Source organism: Bufo bufo, chromosome 2 (genome assembly GCF_905171765.1).
Source record: "Bufo bufo chromosome 2, aBufBuf1.1, whole genome shotgun sequence".
NCBI classification, from domain to species: Eukaryota; Metazoa; Chordata; class Amphibia; order Anura; family Bufonidae; genus Bufo; species Bufo bufo.
The window spans coordinates 151,389,006-151,407,981 of record NC_053390.1 but is presented as its reverse complement, the minus strand read 5'-3'; the positions used below and the strand labels follow the sequence as shown (position 1 = coordinate 151,407,981).

General features: G+C 43.4%; 1 protein-coding gene and 1 pseudogene across 4 annotated transcripts in view; one reads left to right on the top strand and one right to left on the bottom strand.

Moving 5' to 3' along the window:
• PAM (peptidylglycine alpha-amidating monooxygenase) overlaps positions 1-18,976 on the bottom strand; it is a 190,600-nt gene that overhangs the window by 102,642 nt on the left and 68,982 nt on the right. For all 4 annotated transcript variants that reach the window (XM_040421586.1, XM_040421587.1, XM_040421588.1 and 1 more), the window contains exons 5-6: positions 17,358-17,445; positions 1,755-1,840 (exon numbers count right to left, since the gene is read on the bottom strand). In XM_040421586.1, coding sequence (XP_040277520.1) covers positions 1,755-1,840; positions 17,358-17,445 — 174 coding nt within the window. The remainder of the gene's footprint in view (positions 1-1,754; positions 1,841-17,357; positions 17,446-18,976) is intronic.
• LOC120991904 lies at positions 9,110-9,772 on the top strand (annotated as a pseudogene).

The window sequence follows — 18,976 nt, the reverse complement described above, 5'->3', positions numbered from 1 at the left end:
TTTCATTCTAATATCAGGCACACATGCTTCACTTGAAGGCATCATGCACATAGCAGTGTTCGGATTTCGGTCTGCAAACCACGGATCCACAAGATCCACAAATACTTTTCATTACTTACTCCCATCAATAGACGTGACTACTCTCATCTGCAATACAGACAAGAATAGGATGTGTTCTATAATTTGCTGAGTGGCCACACAGATCCACAAATCCCCCCGCACATTAGGAAAATCTTCCATAATGCACATCGGGCTTCAACCGAGGGCCTTCAAGGTTGTAAGAAATAAACACGGTGCGATTCCCAACAAACGAGCCTCATTGTATAGCATCAGCATTACAGGATGCCCCATGGATGACATGTAACCAACAGAACGCTTGCACTGTACATTTTTCAACTAAAATAAAGGCGTCATCGAACTCTGTTTTTGCTGCTTCCAATTCCAAGGACCTGCAAGTCTGGTTATGTCTCAACATTAATCACTGATGTTGATCAAAAGGTGAAAGACAGGAGAACCGCTGACGAGGCTTTCTCCGAGAGCATCCACATGGCACACATTCATGAACATCACTAGACTTGATCAGGATATTTGTGTTTGGCCATTTGGAGTCAAGGAAAATGAATGCAGTTCTGCAGCTGAACCAGTGACCGGGGCACCCTCGGAGGAGATCAAATCATCTTCATTTAACGGAGCACTCAATGTACTCTGTGCCGCTAATGGATTTCCTGTCATAAGCTTAATTCTCAGGAAAAGCATATCCAGCCTTGTATTGTGGTTGCAACCAACCAATTCTTATGCCAAAAAGCATCTAAATCAAAAATGCACCTTTGAATGGGATTAAAGGGGTTGTGTCACTTCAGCAAATGGCTTTTATCATGTAGAGAAAGGTAATACAAGGCACTTACTAATATACTGTGATTCTCCATATTGCCTCCTTTGCTGGCTTGATTCATTTTTCCATCACAGTATACAATGCTTGCATCCAGGGCTTATGACCACCCTGTAATCCAGCAGTGGTGGACGTGCTTGCACACTATAGGAAAATGCAGCAGCCTATGTGCGCTCCGGCGGTGCTGGTCACCAGAGAGGGCAGTGCCTTTTCCTACAGTGTGCAAACAAGGCAGGGTGGTCGTAACCCCAGGATGCAAGCAGTGTATAATGTGATAGAAAAATGGATCAAGCCAGCAAAGGAGGCAATATGGAGAATAGCAATACATTAGTAACTGTATTAACTTTCTCTTCATGATAAATGCCATTTGCTGAAGTGAGACAACCCTTATAAATCTGTGTCTACAGCTCCGACGCAGACCTATGGGTCTCCGTGTGTACAGACCACAAACCCGTGTAGTCTGACCCTCCAGTTACGTGGTATACACTCCTGCCATCTGTAATGTAATGGAGTAACACATGCCTGCGACCTGTGACTACAAGCCTTTAACTATGGTGAAACCTAGACCAGCAAAGGAGCAAATCGGAAAGCAAAATCGCTTTATACTGTTTTTGCTTTCAAACATGATCCTACCGGGAGATTTCTCAAAACTGGTGTAAAGAAAAACTAGCGGAGTTGCCCATCACAGCCAATCGGATTCCACCTTTCGTTTTCAAAGGATTGGCCTTTATACCAGTTTTGATAAATTCCCCCCATAGACTAAGTGTACAAATAATAATAATAATAATAATAATAATAATAATAATAATAATAATAATAATAATAATAATAATAATAATATCAATGAAATTAAAAAGCACAATACCTTTAGGGAGCTTGGTTGGTGGGGCGTTTCTTGCCCAGGCATACATAATGCTAGATTTGTCTGTGCAGGGTCCAGCTCCACAGTCCCTAAATAGAACATCAGTGTCATTATTATTTACATGCCAAATCATATACATGTCTACAATAGAAATATAGCTGACACTCAAAGCTAAACACTCATTATTACTAAATTGTTATCAAACTGATTAGAATATGGCTTAAATAGTGTTTGTGAGCTGTCAGGAGTTAAGAGATAAGGGCTACACATACAACTGTCAGGGCAGTTGCCATTGAGTCTCTGCAAAACACAAAGCAACATAGACGGCACAGGTGCTGAAAGGGAAGCTTGTAGAAAAGAGACTGTTGAAAATTTTTAGACCAAATGAAAAATATATATTTTTGCCCAATATAAGTAAAATGCAGTGATAAAAAAGCTCCCAAAGGTGTTCATGGCATTTGAAGTATAACTCTAGTGTACCACCCAATAAGATATCCAGAATAGTGTTTATTTTCAGATTTAGAAACTTGAATTTAAAGTATAAAGGCTTTCAGAGCAGAAGAGGCATGACTTATTGCAGCTCTTTACTGCTGAGAAAGAGAGAGAGCTGAAATAACCTGACCACCTTATACATCCTGTAATTCCCTACTTGGCTGTGTACCTCTACTGGGAACTTGCTAGCTAAAGTCCTGAGATTACAGCAGCCTCTGCACAGTTTCAAGCATGCAGCCTCTGCCATGTAAGAGGTTTGAGAGGAGAAACAGCTGTAAAGTGAACCGGCAGGCTTGTAGAGATAGTAACCAACATATAGCTACAACTTCAGTGTATACGTGACACGGCAGATAAAGATAACAGCCATGTGTTAGCGAATTGGGAAGATGAGGTCTACAGCACAAATTGCTAAACTTTTAAGGGAAAGACTCAATAAAAGGTACTCCAAATGAGGATTTCAAAGCACTAAGAATTATTATTATTATTTTTTGCTGTTCACTAGTGAGTACAGCATGCTTAAAAAAAAATAAAAAAGTACAAATATAGCCAGTGAAAATAAGCCCATGTCAAAAATTATTTTTACCAGTTTCTAGTTATATGTGCTCTACCACTCTATGTTTTCAAAAAGTGATAATTATCGGGTTCGGCCAACAGTCTAATGTGTATGAGGAGCTCCCGACTCTCCCCCATCAGATGATGTTGAGGGAGAGAAGGATTCGGTGAAGTTAATACTTTCACCTAATCTTTTTGCTCTCCCATGTATGTGTATAGGGGAGCTGCGAGAGAGTAGGAAGAGTTGACTCCTACTCCTAAAGGTAGCTTTACATGGGCCTGAACAGGCTCATTCTCGATAACTGCCTGATTTTTAGAAGAGGTGAAAACTACATTTACATGCAGCAATCATCTCTGTATGGGGACTAGCAATCACTCATTCCCATATGTATTGTTTTTGTGCAGCAGATCGCTGTTCACACAGAATGATCTAGTAACAATGATTTTGGGAATAGCATCAATGAGGCCATGAACTGACTAATGCGTGTTTGCTTGTAGCACCTTTAGACAGGGCAACCATCAGGAACGAGCTTTCCTTCACAATAACTGCCTCCACTGTTAGAGGCTACTGGTTGGAGTGGCAATGTGGAAGGTGAGGATAAGAGCTTTTGTTATTTTATCAGGTCCCAAGCAACTTCAAGAAATAAAAAATATATAAAATAACGTGGTCAACCCCTTAAAAATTGTGTCCAATGAAAAGTACAGCAACACAAGTTTTTAAAGAGTCGCATTTGTAGAACAGACACAGGAGCAGTGGAGTCTATTGGCACAGGATGCCGGCAAGCACAAATAAATTCTCCTCTGATATACATCTCTAATTCATTTATCTGCCTGAAACAATTTTCTGGCTTCTACTTAGAACCCCCGCCCTCTTTTAATCAAAGCCGTAATTGGATCAGATATCGGCTAACATGCTATTACTACACAGAGACCATGGCAAAGCTCCAAACTTCATTCTGCATTTACCTGCAAAGTCACAGCTTTTGCATTATCTGTTGAATCACTTGGCAAATTTCCCTTGTCTGCTCTAATTTAGGAATAACCTAAACAGATGCATTAAAAAAACATCTGAAAACTAAAGCAAATGAGTTACGGAGAGAGATTTACAAGTGGGATTCTACCGCCGTCAATGAAACAAGCCATCATGTGCTAGACAGTGTTACTAAACACGCCTAAACGGGAACTGCCAGAGCCATTAACACATTGGTACCACGGCTTATCATAGGGTCTGAAGAAGCCGTCATGGGAAGGAGAAAGTGATTTATGGCAAACTAAATATAATCAGATTATTGGGTTTGCAATGAAATCTTATTTAAAGGGAACCTGTCATCAACTTTATGCTGTCCATACTAAGGGCAGCATAACGTAGAGACAGGCGAGTTGATTTCAGCGGTCTGTCACTTATAATTAAGTGGTTGTCCTGGAAAAGAGTCCCGGCCACCTGAGAAGAGTCCTGGTTATTCATGAAGTCCTGCTCTCCTGCTGATGACTGACAGTCTTCTACCTTGTTTTCTCCCTTTCTCTCTAGGAGAGAACTGCCAACCATCAGCAGATGGGCGAGAAGAGCAGTCGATTATGGATAACCAGGACTCTTCTGAAGTAGATTTGACTCTTTTCAGGGCCTGGGCTGCAATGATTATGAAGCCGGTTCTCAGCAACCACTTACTTTTAGCTCATGAGTGACACCCCGCTGGAATCAGCATTTCTGTCACTATTTTATGCTGCCCTCAGTGAGGTCAGCATAAAGTTGATGACAGGTTCCCTTTAAAGAACACGTCTCCCGCAATTAAAAATACCTGGAAATACTAAGCTCCCTGTGGTTATTTTATTATTCTACTCTACATTGCTGAGAGCCATGATCTTCTACCGCTGTGACCAGCACTAATGGAAATCATTAGAGCGATCATAAGCATAACCCAGATTTTAAAAAAATATGGCATTTTAGCAAATGAGTATTTTTATTCAGTACCACATTTCCTACTGTCGACTATTTCTTCTGTGTTCAGTTTCCCTTTCGGTACTGCACTGTTCATACATATCAGAGCCAGGCAAAGAGGTCCTCTCTATGACGATTATGATGTGCCTTATGTATCAAAACTGTCTAGAGGGAAAAATGCTGCTTAAATAGGTTGTCTCGCTTCAGCAAATAGCATTTATTATGTAGAGGAAGTTAACACAAGGCACTTCCTAATGTATTGTTATTACCCATATTGCCTCCTTTGCTGGCTGGATTCATTTTTCCATTGTATTATACACTGCTCGTTTCCATGGTTATGACTATGGATGAGCGAATCGACTTCGGATGAAACATCCGAAGTCGATTTGCATAAAAACTTTGTTTCAATACTGTACGGAGCGAGAGATCCATACAGTATTAGAATGTATTGGTTCCTATGAGGCGAAGTTATTACTTCGCGAAGTCTCGCGAGACTTCGGGTAATAACTTCATAAATTGATTTCTACTGTAAAAAAACATTTCCCAAACTCGGGATTGGTTCCATGCGATTTCCCGAACTCTGGTTCGGTTTTATGCAAATCGACTTCGGATGTTTCGTCCGAAGTCAATTTGCCCATCCCTAGTTATGACCACCTTGCAATCCATCAGTGGTGGACACTATAAGAAAAAGAACCAGCCTATGTGCGCTCCCACGGTCCAGCCACCAGAGATGCCGATGCTTTTTCCTATAGTGTGCAAGCACGACCACTGCTGCTGGATTGCAGGGTGGTCGTAACCCCTGGATACATGCAACGTATAATGTGATAGAAAAATGAATCAAGCCAGCAAAGGAAGCAATATGGACAATCACAATACATTAGTAAGTGCGGTCTGCAAATTGCAGATCTGTAAAATACAGATGTGGTCCGTGTTGCATCCACATTTTTATGCAGACCCACTGACACAATGGGTCAGCGGATTGCATTTTGTGGACAAGTATTGGACATGTTCTATCTTTTTACAGAATGGACATACAGATGTGGAAAGCACTCGGATGATATGCAAAATGTGCACCATGGACCCATTGAAAACAATTTTACGGAGGCAGACTGCAAAACGGACATGGTTGTGCGCATGGAGCCTAAGGGTACCCAAAAAAACTGCAGCATAATACAGTGCCGGCACTTTGTTCATATTGTATTTATATTTAGAAATCATGTACACTTTGCTTTTTTATTTAGTGTGGAAATTGACCTGCTGGGCGGATTTTGAAATCTGCCTCAAATCCACACCAGAAAGTAACACACGTGGTGTTAGGCGCAGATGTGGTGTGGGACACAGAAATTGGTGCAGATTTTCTGTTTGTAAACCTGCACCCGTGTGCACGTAGCCTTAGGCAGTTTAAGTAAGATGGGCATAGGTATTATTCCCATGCTAAGAGACATGCTCATATTCTCTCCCAGGCTGACATACAGTATCATCTCTGCCACATAAGATAAAAGAAGAACCCCAGATGGGGCTACAAATTATATCAACCTCCTAACAGTCACATTAAAATTGGACAACCCCTCCTGAAAATAATAATTTTAGTCTTAGGCTGGTTTCACACGGGCGTTTCGGGAAAAGGTGCGGGTGCGTTGCAGGAACATGCGCGTTTTTTCCGCGCGAGTGCAAAACATTGTAATGCGTTTTGCACTCGCATGAGAAAAATTGCGCATGTTTGGTACCCAAACTTCTTCACAGAAGTTCGGGCTTGGGATCGGTGTTCTGTAGATTGTATTATTTCCCCTTATAACATGGTTATAAGGGAAAATAATAGCATTCTGAATACAGAATGCATAGTAAAATAGGGCTGGAGGGGTAAAAATATAAAAAATTATTTAACTCACCTTAATCCACTTGATCACGCAGCCTAGCATCTCCTTCTTTGCCGATTGTAGGAACAGGACCTGTGGTGACATCACTCCGGTCATCACATGATCCATCACCATGGTAAAAGATCATGTGATGGATCATGTGATGACTGGAGTGACGTCACCACAGGTCCTGTTCCTGCACACAGCTAAGATGAAGACAGAAGGAGATGCCGGGCTGCGCGATCAAGTGGATTAAGGTGAGTTAATTTTAATTTTATTTATTTTTTTAACCCCTCCAGCGCTATTGTACTATGCATTCTGTATTCAGAATGCTATTATTTTCCCTTATAACCATGTTATAAAGGGGAAATAATAATGATCGGGTCTCCATCCCGATCGTCTCCTAGCAACCGTGCGTGAAAATCGCACCGCATCCGCACATTCACTTCTATAACCGTTGCGTGAAAAACGCTGAATATAGAGCATGCAACGCATAAGTGATGCATGAAAATCACCGCTCATGTGAACAGCCCCATAGAAATGAATGGGTCAGGATTCAGTGCGGGTGCAATGCGTTCAACTCCCGCATTGCATCCGCGCGGAATACTCGCCCGTGTGAAAGGAGCCTAAGGACTAGTAACATTTCCCCCCTTTCCATAACTTTTTTTTTTCTTCTTCTATTTTTTATGAGCACCTAAAGCAGACCCTCCTTCTGCCCGGGCAAAATGGTTAGGTGGTTAAAGAGGTCGTTCGCCTTTTTTACGAGCACTGCCTTCTCTTTACTGTTCACCTGCTCGCCGTCAACACTGCAGCAGGAGAAATTTCAACTTCGCTTTCTCATTCACCTCAGTGGGATGGCTCCTGCATATTTATTTCTGCAGTGGAAAACGCTGCTAAAAAATATGCAAAAAATTCCAGACCAAAGAAATCTGCAACTTTGTAGAAATCTACACCTGCGGATTTTCTGGTGGAAAATTACGCCACGTCTGAGGGCACCCTAACAGGTCCCAATCTTAATTTCAATTGGCAGATGGATAACCTGTCACAATGGATGCCAGCATTCTGAGAAATCAAAAAATCTTATGGATTATAATCCTTTACAAGCGATACAGTAGAAGGTTTTGATCTGTCTTACAGAATTGTGAGCTGGCATTACAAGGGAAGGCTCATAAATCCATCCAGAGCAGACCTGTGCACAGAATGTCATCCTTTAGCTATAAAAAGCCAAGCCTATTTTTTACATAAAACAAGTCTTCTGTGCCAAGGTCATCAATATTGCTGCTGCACTTCATTCACTTCTAAAGAATATGGAAACTGTGGGAAGTACATCAACAATCCAGGCATTAATGCTGAACTGATCTAGCTTAATCCTCCTTTATCTGAAGATTACCCTGACGGAATAAGTCTGAAGCATGGATCTGGCTTGTCTTTGAACTTTTTTTTTCTATATGCACATTGGTTTTAAAATCAAAAGCTTCATCCTTCCACTGTATGGTTTCCAGCACCGGCAGCTCAGGTCATCAAAATCGAAGATCTAGAAAAACCCCTTCATATGAATAAAAACCCATCCTTAGCAATCACATTTTTAAGGCTGGAAGTCACTTTTCTTCAGACAACTGGAAATGATTTAAAGGGGTTCTCCAGGAATTAAGAAAATAAAAATACTTAAATATTACTTTATAATAAATATATTCTCAAATACCTTTCATTATTTATAATTGCTCGGTTTGTCTGGGGAGCAATCACCAGGGAAACAAAATGGCCGCCGTCCCATTAGTTCACACAAAACCTGTCCTAATCACACAGGACAAGTTACTTCACAACACTGAGGTAGAGCTGCCTCATCCTCCTCTCTACTCTACCTATCAGTGATTATGATCCTGAATACAGCTCTGTAGGAATGGAGTTCATGAAGAGACATGAAGTACAGAGAGGACGGACAGGACAGACTGTGGTAATGTGGGGCTGTGGTAATGGAAACTGCATACAAGTTCTGCTGCTCATTAGCCACACTTCACCCTCCTCTCATGTCTCCTCATCATCTCCATTCCCACAGAGATTCACCTGTATTTAGGACCATAATTCCTGACAAGCAGAGCAGAGAGGAAGATGAGGCAGCTCTTTACCTCAGTGTTGTGAAGTAACTTGTCCTCCTGTATGATTAGGACAGGTTTTGTGTGAACTAATAGGACGGCGGCCATTTTGTTTCCCCTGATTAATGCTCCCTAGACAAAACGAGCCATTAAAACTAATGAAAGGTATTTGTGAATATATTATAAAATAATATTTAAGTATTTTCATTTTCTTAATTTCTGTAGAACCCCTTTAAGGTGGTTGTCAGGAATTAGCTTTTTTTGGCCAGGTTACATGAGATATAAAAACTTAATATTAGAATTCCTTAATATTTCTTTGCACTCTTAATATTCCTTGCGCTGGTCAATTTAAAAAAAAAAAAAAAATTGCTCTTTCTCTCCCAGCTCGACAAGATGCTGACCTAAAGCAACAAAACCAGTGCCAAGAAGATGATTGCGGGCCTTTTCTCCAAGAAGGATGATATCAAGGCATCGACAATGATCAATATCTGACCATCTTGGGAAGATGCTGGTAACAATGAACCAAACCAAATTTGCATCTGATGGACTGAAGGGCTGCGTGTTTGAGATGAGCTTGGCTGAACCGCAGCTCGATAAAGTGGCCTTCTGTAAATTCAAGCTGATTACAGAAGATGTACAGGGCAAGAACCGTCTCACCAACGTCCATGGCATTGATCTGACCCATGAAAAAACATGCTCAATGGTAAAGAAATGGCAGACCATGTTTGGAGAACATGGACATATAAAGAATACAATTCAGAAGTGCAGCAATCAGATCAGAAAGACTTCTTATGCCCAGCATCAACAAGTGCGTCAAGTTTGTAAGAGGATGATGGAAATCATGACCAGTGAAGTGCAGACCAATGACTTGAAGCAAGCAAATAATAAACTGAAAAGTCCTCTCAAAATGATGTCTACATTCACAAAGTCAAGATGCTGAAAATAAAAACAAAATTTAAGCTGGGTAAACTTATGGAGCTCAATGGAGAGGGCAAAGGTGCCGGAAAGCCTTCTGGGGGTCACACAGGCGGAAAACATGAGGGAGTGATGGATATGAGCCTGCAGGAGTCTGAGATGCTTGACCTGAAGTAGTCTGGGAAAAAAAACTGTTCACACGGGTATATTTCATTTAATGTTTTTGTGTGTCGTTAAAAGATATCAACAGTATCCCCCATAATAGTGACCTCTACAGCACCCCGCCCCCTTAACAGTTGAACTCCACAGTCCCCACCCCTTAACACAGACCCCCCCCCCCCACAATGCCCCACCTTAAAATGGGACCTCCAGAGCAGCCCATCCCCTTAACTTTGACCTTAACAGCAGCCCGCCCCTTTAACAGTGAGTTTCCCAGCACCCCACTCCCTTGACAGTTACCTCCTCAGGGGCCCACCCCATTAACAGTGACCTCTACAGCACCCCACCCTTTAACATTGACCTCCATAGGGGACTGTCTCCTTATCTGTAACCTCCACTGTTCCCTGCCCCCCTTAACAGTGACCTCACAGTACCCTGCTGCCTTAACAGTGACCTCCACAGCAGTTGCCCCTTTAATAGTGGCCCCTGCCCCCTTTACAGTGACCTCCACAGTGCCCTGCCACTTTAATGCTAGGGCTACACGACGACATGTGTCGCGCGATATTTTGTCTCAACAATTTTTATAGAGTTGCAGCATGTTGCAAGTCGCAGTGCAACACCATAGACTATTATAAAAATTGTTGCGCCACACATGTTGGCCATGTTGAGGCAGTGAAAAGCTCGGCCTGTCAGTCTTCAAGTAAATAATTCCCCCCTCCCCCATTCATGGTTCCGTCCAGTCTCCCAGTTCTCTGCTCCCCCCTTCTCCTGTCACCCCACTAGTGACCCTGCTCCCCCTCCTCCTGTCACCCCACTAGTGACCCTCATCCTCCTGTCACTCCACTAGTTACCCTGCTCCCCCCTCCTCCTGTCACCCCACTAGTGACCCTGCTCCCATTCCTCCTCCTGTCACCCCACTAGTGACCCTGCTCCCCACTCCTTCTGTCACCCCACTAGTGACCCTGCTCCCCACTCCTGTCACCCCACTAGTGACCCCCATCCTCCTGTCACCCCACTAGTGACCCTGCTCCCCACTCCTGTCACCCCACTAGTGACCCTGCTCCCCCTCCTCCTGTCACCCCACTAGTGACCCCCATCCTCCTGTCACTCCACTAGTTACCCTGCTCCCCCCTCCTCCTGTCACCCCACTAGTGACCCTGCTCCCCACTCCTGTCACCCCACTAGTGACCCTGCTCCCCCTCCTCCTGTCACCCCACTAGTGACCCCCATCCTCCTGTCACTCCACTAGTTACCCTGCTCCCCCCTCCTGTCACACCACTAGTGACCCCCATCCTCCTGTCACTCCACTAGTGACCCTGCTCCCCACTCCTGTCCCCCCACTAGTGACCACCATCCTCCTGTCACCCCACTAGTTACCCTGCTTCCCCCTCCTCCTGTCACCCCACTAGTGACCCTGCTCCCCCTCCTCCTGTCACCCCACTAGTGACCCTGCTCCCCACTCCTTCTGTCACCCCACTAGTGACCCTGCTCCCCACTCCTCCTGTCACCCCACTAGTGACCCTGCTCCCCACTCCTTCTGTCACCCCACTAGTGACCCTGCTCCCCACTCCTCCTGTCACCTCACTAGAGACCCTGCTCCCCCCTCCTTCTGTCACCCCACTAGTGACCCTGCTCCCCACTCCTTCTGTCACCCCACTAGTGACCCTGCTCCCCACTCCTTCTGTCACCCCACTAGTGACCCCCATCCTCCTGTCACCCCACTAGTGACCCTGCTCCCCACTCCTCCTGTCACCCCACTAGTGACCCTGCTCCCCACTCCTTCTGTCACCCCACTAGTGACCCTGCTCCCCACTCCTCCTGTCACCCCACAGGGTAGAAGCTGAACAGACTCTGCCGACTATGATGGAATCCGTTCAGGATCCTGTCTTTTTACCTCATAGGACCTGCAATCTTCTCTTGGCTAATAAAGGTAGTGTATATGACCAGATGAACAAGCAAGTGGATTTTTGTTTTTTTTGTTACCCACAAGTCATAAAAGATGCTGAAAGCGGTCCCCGTTCAGGTCTCTGCATCTTTGGGCAGGTCGGATTATGTTGGCTGATACGGCTTGTGATGCTGTGGATCGGGTTTGTAATGTTTCCCTTGAGTTCATCCAGGGGATGTGGATTGTCAGCGGACATTTTCTGGTTTACATGTCCCCACAGATAAAAATCGCATGTGGACAAGTCTGGGGAACGTGACGGCCATAACCCCTTGCTCACTTTTTCGTGTGCCACCCTGTATAAGAGGAAGAGAGCTAACTTCTACACAATCTAGAGATGGGGAAAACTGTCTAGATAATAGAGGAATCCTAACTGGAAATGTGAGACCTGAGATTTCATTCAAAATACCATATAATTATGTTTATCTAGTTGAAAAAGTAAAGCATTTCTGCACTAGTAATTCAACGTTATAAAATCCTTATTTTTGTTTTGAATTTTATATATATGTAGCACTCAAATCAATTTACGAGACCATCTATACAGACCGGTAAATAAGCACTGAGCTTCCAGCGGAGGCTAGAATCTGCTTTCATAGGCTCCTGTAAAATGTGATACATCTGAGACTAGGGCTATCTTACTGAATACTGATTTAAATGTAGGTGCAAGGGTAGGATCCCAACCAAATCGTAGTTGAAAATGAACTCTGCACACAAATTTCATAAGGGTCTTCATTTGTGTACTGAATCCAATAATAAATCTGTCTTCAGCAAGCTTCTAAGCTCCACCTAGTGGTGGCTGCAGGCATCCAGAATTTTAGCATCTAACTCTATGACTATGTGAAGGGAACCAAGAGATTAGGTGCACTGAAAGAGAAAAATATGGCTTGGAGATCTATCATGAACTTAGGCACAGAAATTCTGACCCAATTAATTTGAAAAAGGATAGTATATAGGTTTTGGACTTTTAATGGATAGGCATCGTAACCACGGGAATACAATTGTTCCCAGTTGCCCAGTAGTAGATTTCAGTTCTTTACTAATGAAAGAGATTCCTATAACATTATATGGAACATTGTTATTTAGAGGGGCTTTCCAGGGGTACAGTATTCAAGTGAATGTGCCTGAGCTGCAATACCAAAATTAGCCACTATACGGTGCTGTGCTTGGTATGCTCACCGGCCTCTTCAATCAGCTGTTCCTAAGGATAGGTCATCAATACTGTACTCCTAGAAAATCCCTTTAGAAGGCATCTGTCAGCAAATTTGTGCCTATGAAACTGGCTGACCCGTTGCATGTGCGCTTGGCAGCTGAAGACATCTGTGTTGGTCCCTCTGCACTTTGATTGACAAGGCCAGGCAGTAAAGTCATCACTGCCTGGCACCGACAATCAAAGTGCAGAGGGCGCGGCAGTAGCAGAAAGAGCAGAGCCTCTTGGTGTAACGTCAACGCCCCTGTTGCACCTAGAGGCTCATCTCTCTCAGCAATGCTGGCACGTATGAACATGGGACCAACACAGATGCCTTCACATACAACAGGTCAGCCAGTTTCATGGGTACAAATCTGACAGATGCCCTTTAAGCAGTGCCCTAGGTCATTTCCAAAAAGTAGCATCAAAGACATGTAGTATGTGGCATTAGACCCTCCATTACTAGTATAATAGTTATTCATAATATTGCCCTTCTAAATATTTTAGATTGCCCTTTCACGTAGAGACTATATAATCCCTTTCTTATTTATTTTTTTACAACGTTCCTTGCATGCAGGAAGTGTAATAATCACTCTTCTCCCGGCAGACATGCCGATTGTTTGTTTTTCAACTAGAAGTTCGGGACATTTTGTCTTTCAAGCATCACATTTCAATCAGCGTGCCAAAGGCGTAAATTAGGGGGGTGCTGCACTCAGAAAAAGCATTGCAATCTGAACAGAAAAGGTTAAAGAGAACTATTCTCCGGGGTAAGCTAGTTAGCATTAGGATGCACCAACCCTCCCGTCAGCTGCATATTGTGCGCCAGAACACGTCACTGGTTTCCACACACCGTTAATAAAGCCGTATAGGCATAACCCAATTAAGAGCTGGGATGATGCCAGAATGAAAGGATCACTGAAGTATTAACCTTTTAGTGGGTTCAATTTTGCTTGTGTAAACACTATTCATTTGCATACGGGTCATACATATTAAAATAGTCATTCTAAATGTCATTAAATAATGCATATCATGGTTATATCCGTCTGCACAATGAATAGGAAGGAACACGACAGCAGACATCACTCAAGGATATAAACAGAGACCATAGCGAAGCCGAAGAAGGTAATTTACTAAGTGCAGACACAACGACACATTCATCACCTGCACCAAGTAAGGAGCTCATTTGTGTCCACCCGATGCAATGAGTACAGCCCGAACAGATGCATGCATTTACATCCACTGGTACTATTAGGAGTGAGGAGGCATGTTTAATAACTATTAATTGAATAAGACATTTTATATTAGTATACTGGAGCGGCGGGGGGATCTGTGGATGACATTTTTATGGGGGACATCTGTGGATGGCACAGTTATGGGCTGGGGGGGGGTCTGTGGATGGCACTGTTATGGGCTGGGGGGGGGGGGGGGGTCTGTGGATGGCACTGTTATGGGCTGGGGGGTCTGTGGATGGCACATATATAACAGTGCAAGCCACAGATCCCCCCCCCCCCCCCCCCCATAACAGTGTCCGTCACAGATCCCCCCCATAACAGTGTCCGTCATCCACAGATCCCCCCATAACAGTGTCCGTCATCCACAGATCCCCCCCCATAACAGTGTCCATCATCCACAGATCCCCCCCATAACAGTGTCTGTCATCCACAGATCCCCCCCATAACAGTGTCCGTCATCCACAGATCCCCCCCATAACAGTGTCCGTCATCCACAGATCCCCCCCATAACAGTGTCCGTCATCCACAGATCCCCCCCATAACAGTGTCCGTCATCCACAGATCCCCCCCATAACAGTGTCCGTCATCCACAGATCCCCCCATAACAGTGTCAGTCATCCACAGATCCCCCCATAACAGTGTCAGTCATCCACAGATCCCCCCATAAGTGTCCGTCATCCACAGATCCCCCCATAACAGTGTCCGTCACCCACAGATCCCCAGTAATAGTGCCATCCACAGACCACCATTAGTTCCAAACCCACCAAAAGCACACCTTTTGGTTAAAAATATTTTTTTTCTTATTTTCCTCCCCAAAAACCTAGGTGCGTCTTATGGGCCGATGCGTCTTATAGGGCAAAGAATACAGTATACTTTTTCTTATTTATTAAAGTTTTACACAATAATAGCATTTTTGAAACAAAAAAATTATGTTTTAATGTGTCCATGTTCTGAGAGCTATAGTTTTTTTTTATTTTTTGAGAGATTTTCTTATGTAGGGGCTCATTTTTTGCGGGATGATGTGACGGTTTTATTGGTACCATTTTGTGGGACATATGCCTTTTTGATCACTTGGTGTTGCACTTTTTGTGATGTAAGGTGACAAAAATTGCTTGTTTTGACAGTTTTTTATTTATTTATTTTTTTACGGTGTTCACCCGAGGGGTTAGCTCATGTGATATTTTTATAGAGCTAGTTTTTACGGATGCGGCAATACCTAATATGTATACTTTTTTTTTTTTATTTCACTTTAACACAATAATAGCATTTTTGAAACAAAAAAAAAATGATGTTTTAGTGTCTCCATGTTCTAAGAGCTATAGTTTTTTTTAGTTTTTGAGAGATTTTCTTATGTTGGGGCTCATTTTATGCGGGATGAGGTGACGGTTTTATTCGTACCATTTTGTGGGACATACGCCTTTTTGATCACTTGGTGTTGCACTTTTTGTGATGTAAAAATTGCTTTTTTTGACAGTTATTTATTTTTATTTTTTAAGGTGTTTATTGGACTGGGTCGATTATGTGATATATTTATAGAGCCGACCGTCACGGACGCGGCAATACCAAATATGTCTATTTTTTTAAATTTTTTCTATTTTTAACATTTTTATTCCTTACTTGGGGAATTTTTTTTTTTTTACGTGAGACCTTTTTTATTTTATTTTTTCAACACTTTATTTTTTTATTTTTTTTATTTTACACTTTGCGTCCCCCATAAGGTCATACAAGACCTCTGGGGGACATTTACTTCACTTTTTCTTTTTTTTTTTTTTCACTGTTGATTTCTCCTGTAACTGGGGCTGACATAGAAGCCCCAGTTACAGAAGAAATGCACCCCCCAGAGAGGCTGTACAGCGCGATACAGCGCTCTACAGCCTCAGTGCAGGGCTGATCGAGGTCTCTGAAAGACCTCACACAGCTCCTGCACTCTCCGGTCCCGGCGATCACATGACCGCCGGGCCGGAACAGGAAGCGCATAGTGCTTCCTGCGCTGTGTATGCAGCGATCCAGAAGGCAGGGACACCTGGGCACTGTCCCTGCCTTCTCTCTGGGTTGCCCTGCTGTCACTGACCCGATCAGCAGCTGCACGATTAGCGTGCAGCTGCAGTTTCTGAACGGACGTTCTGGAACGTCCATTCAGAAATAGAGAACCACCTCCCGGACGTTTATAGTCTATGGGCGGACGGGAGGTGGTTAGAGGAAATGCTGTTTAAATCACTTTTTTATGGTTAACATATTTTTTAAGAATTTTTGATGTTGTTTTTCATTTTCCACATATTCCATATATTTAAACAAAAAAAGATAAAATCCTGCAATTTTCGCACTGGCCACTATGTCTAATAATTGGTGCCACTTCTTGGTTTGTACAGAACTTTACTGCAGTCATACATTATTCTAATCCTGCCTGTAATGATATCACCTCAGTGTATAGATAAGACAGGATCCACCATTCACAATATGTGATTGTCAGTACTTCCAGTTCACCCCCTCCTCTGCAACGTCAAGATCAGCATAGACCTTCTCCCGTCTGGTCATCATTTCCCTTGACGAAGTCTGGCTCACAGAACAGGAAACAGGGCATCGGCCTCACTATACTTACCACGCATGCACCGAACCCTGTGAGGTCGATGACCAGGTGGGTAGGGTTCTATGTTGATTGTGACGTTGCAGAGGAGGGGCAGACTGGATGGCGCAAGGGGAGGTACTGTGATCGAGTGAAGAGGCAGGTTTGGGGTCTTGTTGGAGGCGGTCTTGGGCTCCTGGAACCATTATTCATCCCCTGATGGGCACTTTGAGGCCTCATTAGCTTACCAATCAAACTGTGATTTCTGGAGTTCTAAACTAAGGATAATTCGAACAAAATAGGTGTTTGATTATGTTAAGCAGCACTACATAGCACTGCCAAGGGTTAAACAGTGCCAAACTAGGTGACAGATTCCCTTTAAGCCACCTAGGCCCAAGACAGCAGTAGCAGATTACAGATGCAGCGAAAATCATCTTGATCCTGTCTGATGATCACCAGAATGGAAATATAGGACTTATTTACCAGCATGTGTTCAGAGTCATGTCAGACTGGCATTAATATTATTTGGTGTCAATTTTCACTATTTAGGATGGAGCTGTGCTTTAATTGTAACCAGGACGATGAAAGAGAATAGCTGTATTCAATTTACAGAACAATAGATGAAGGAACAGAGGATATGTCATTTGCATTGTCCCAGAGGATTATAGAGATGCACATACCAGTAATCTTCAGTGGACGAGGGGGAGCTGCATCCAAACAGGAGCATGTGATGTGTGGTATCCATATTGGCATGAGGCCTGAAGTCAACTAGGAGAAAAAGAACACAGCATAGCAAATTAATAACCATCAGATTTCACTGACATGCAAACATGATCCAGGCTAACAGGGGCCCGTTATACTGGAAGGGGCCTACTGACACGATGTGTAGTGGGTCCAATCATATTGTCCATATTGTCTCTCTGGTGGCTGGGATTGTGAGAGCGCACATAGGCACGCATGGGCAGCATGCCACCATGTCCCTGCCACCTCGTATCTGTGCTGCAGCAGTGACGTTAATCCCTGGAAACGAGCAGTGTATAACGTGATGGAAAAATGAATCCAGCCAGCAAAGGAGGCAATATGGGTAATAACAATACATTAGTAAGTGCCTTGTATTAACTTTATGTACGTGATAAATGCCATTTGCTAATTAGAGACAAGCCCTTTAGGACACTTTTTTTTTTGCATGCCTTTGCTGCATGTTTTTTGGGGTGTACAGTTTAATGCAAAATTGCATTTACAGCTCGCAATTTTTGGTGCAGATCTGCTCTGTAAATACGCTGCTTCCCATTCATTTAAGTGGGAGATTCAGCGCCAGAATAGGGCATGCATTTCTTCTTTCCTTGTTTCGTTTTAATCCGGCCTGCAAAATATAACCAAGTGCTGCTTCCCACTGAAATGAAGGAAGGGATTGTGGAACTGATTAGATGCAAAAAATGCTACAAAACCGGCACCTAAAAACGGTGTGAATGGTTCCTTGCCCGAGCTTTTCAACAGAGGAGGAAAAATGACATTGTTTTCTCAAGGTTTTCATTGCAAACCTTTATGTGATTTTATCCATACTAAAAATATATCCACATATAGGGTCATAATACTCGACCTGGAAAGCTAGATAAATCGCATTCAATATTTTCCAACATTTTCCAAAACTGAAAACAGAAACGCTACAGATGGTCACTGGCGATTACGCAGTGTAATTGTCATCACCAAGAAATCTATGCGAAACCTCATCTCTATGTACACAAAAGCAATGCTCAACATACAGAATGACTGATAGCATACACAGACAGCGGCCTGCGGGCAGGAACAATGCTTGCAGGAAACAGCTGCCTCTAGTAACACAAGATAGGAAACCTAAATATGGTTCACTGCGCCATAAAGAAGTAAAACACACGCCGTGCACATACAAGGGACGACTTTCCCTCCTCTGTTATCATTTTTTTTCTCACAGTAGAATAAATGGAATATATCCGTTTTTGTAACGTCACATCAATTTGCCCTTCCAGCATAGCCAACAATCCGCCAAACAAAGGACGATGCCCAGGGCATCCCACCACCGCCTCCTCGGCTGGCTTTCTTCCCACAGTACATCCTGGGGCCATCTCTTCTTAAGTACGTATTTATGCCAATAGACAGCACTCCAATTGGTTGATGTGATTATTTAGTGAATTTTATTCAGCTGGACATAATAATGCACAATGTACAATTATGGCAACGTTTCGGGCTGAATGGTAGCCCTTCATCAGGCCGCTGCTCCTTGTGTGTGTTCAGATCCTGGCCTGATGAAGGGCTACCATTC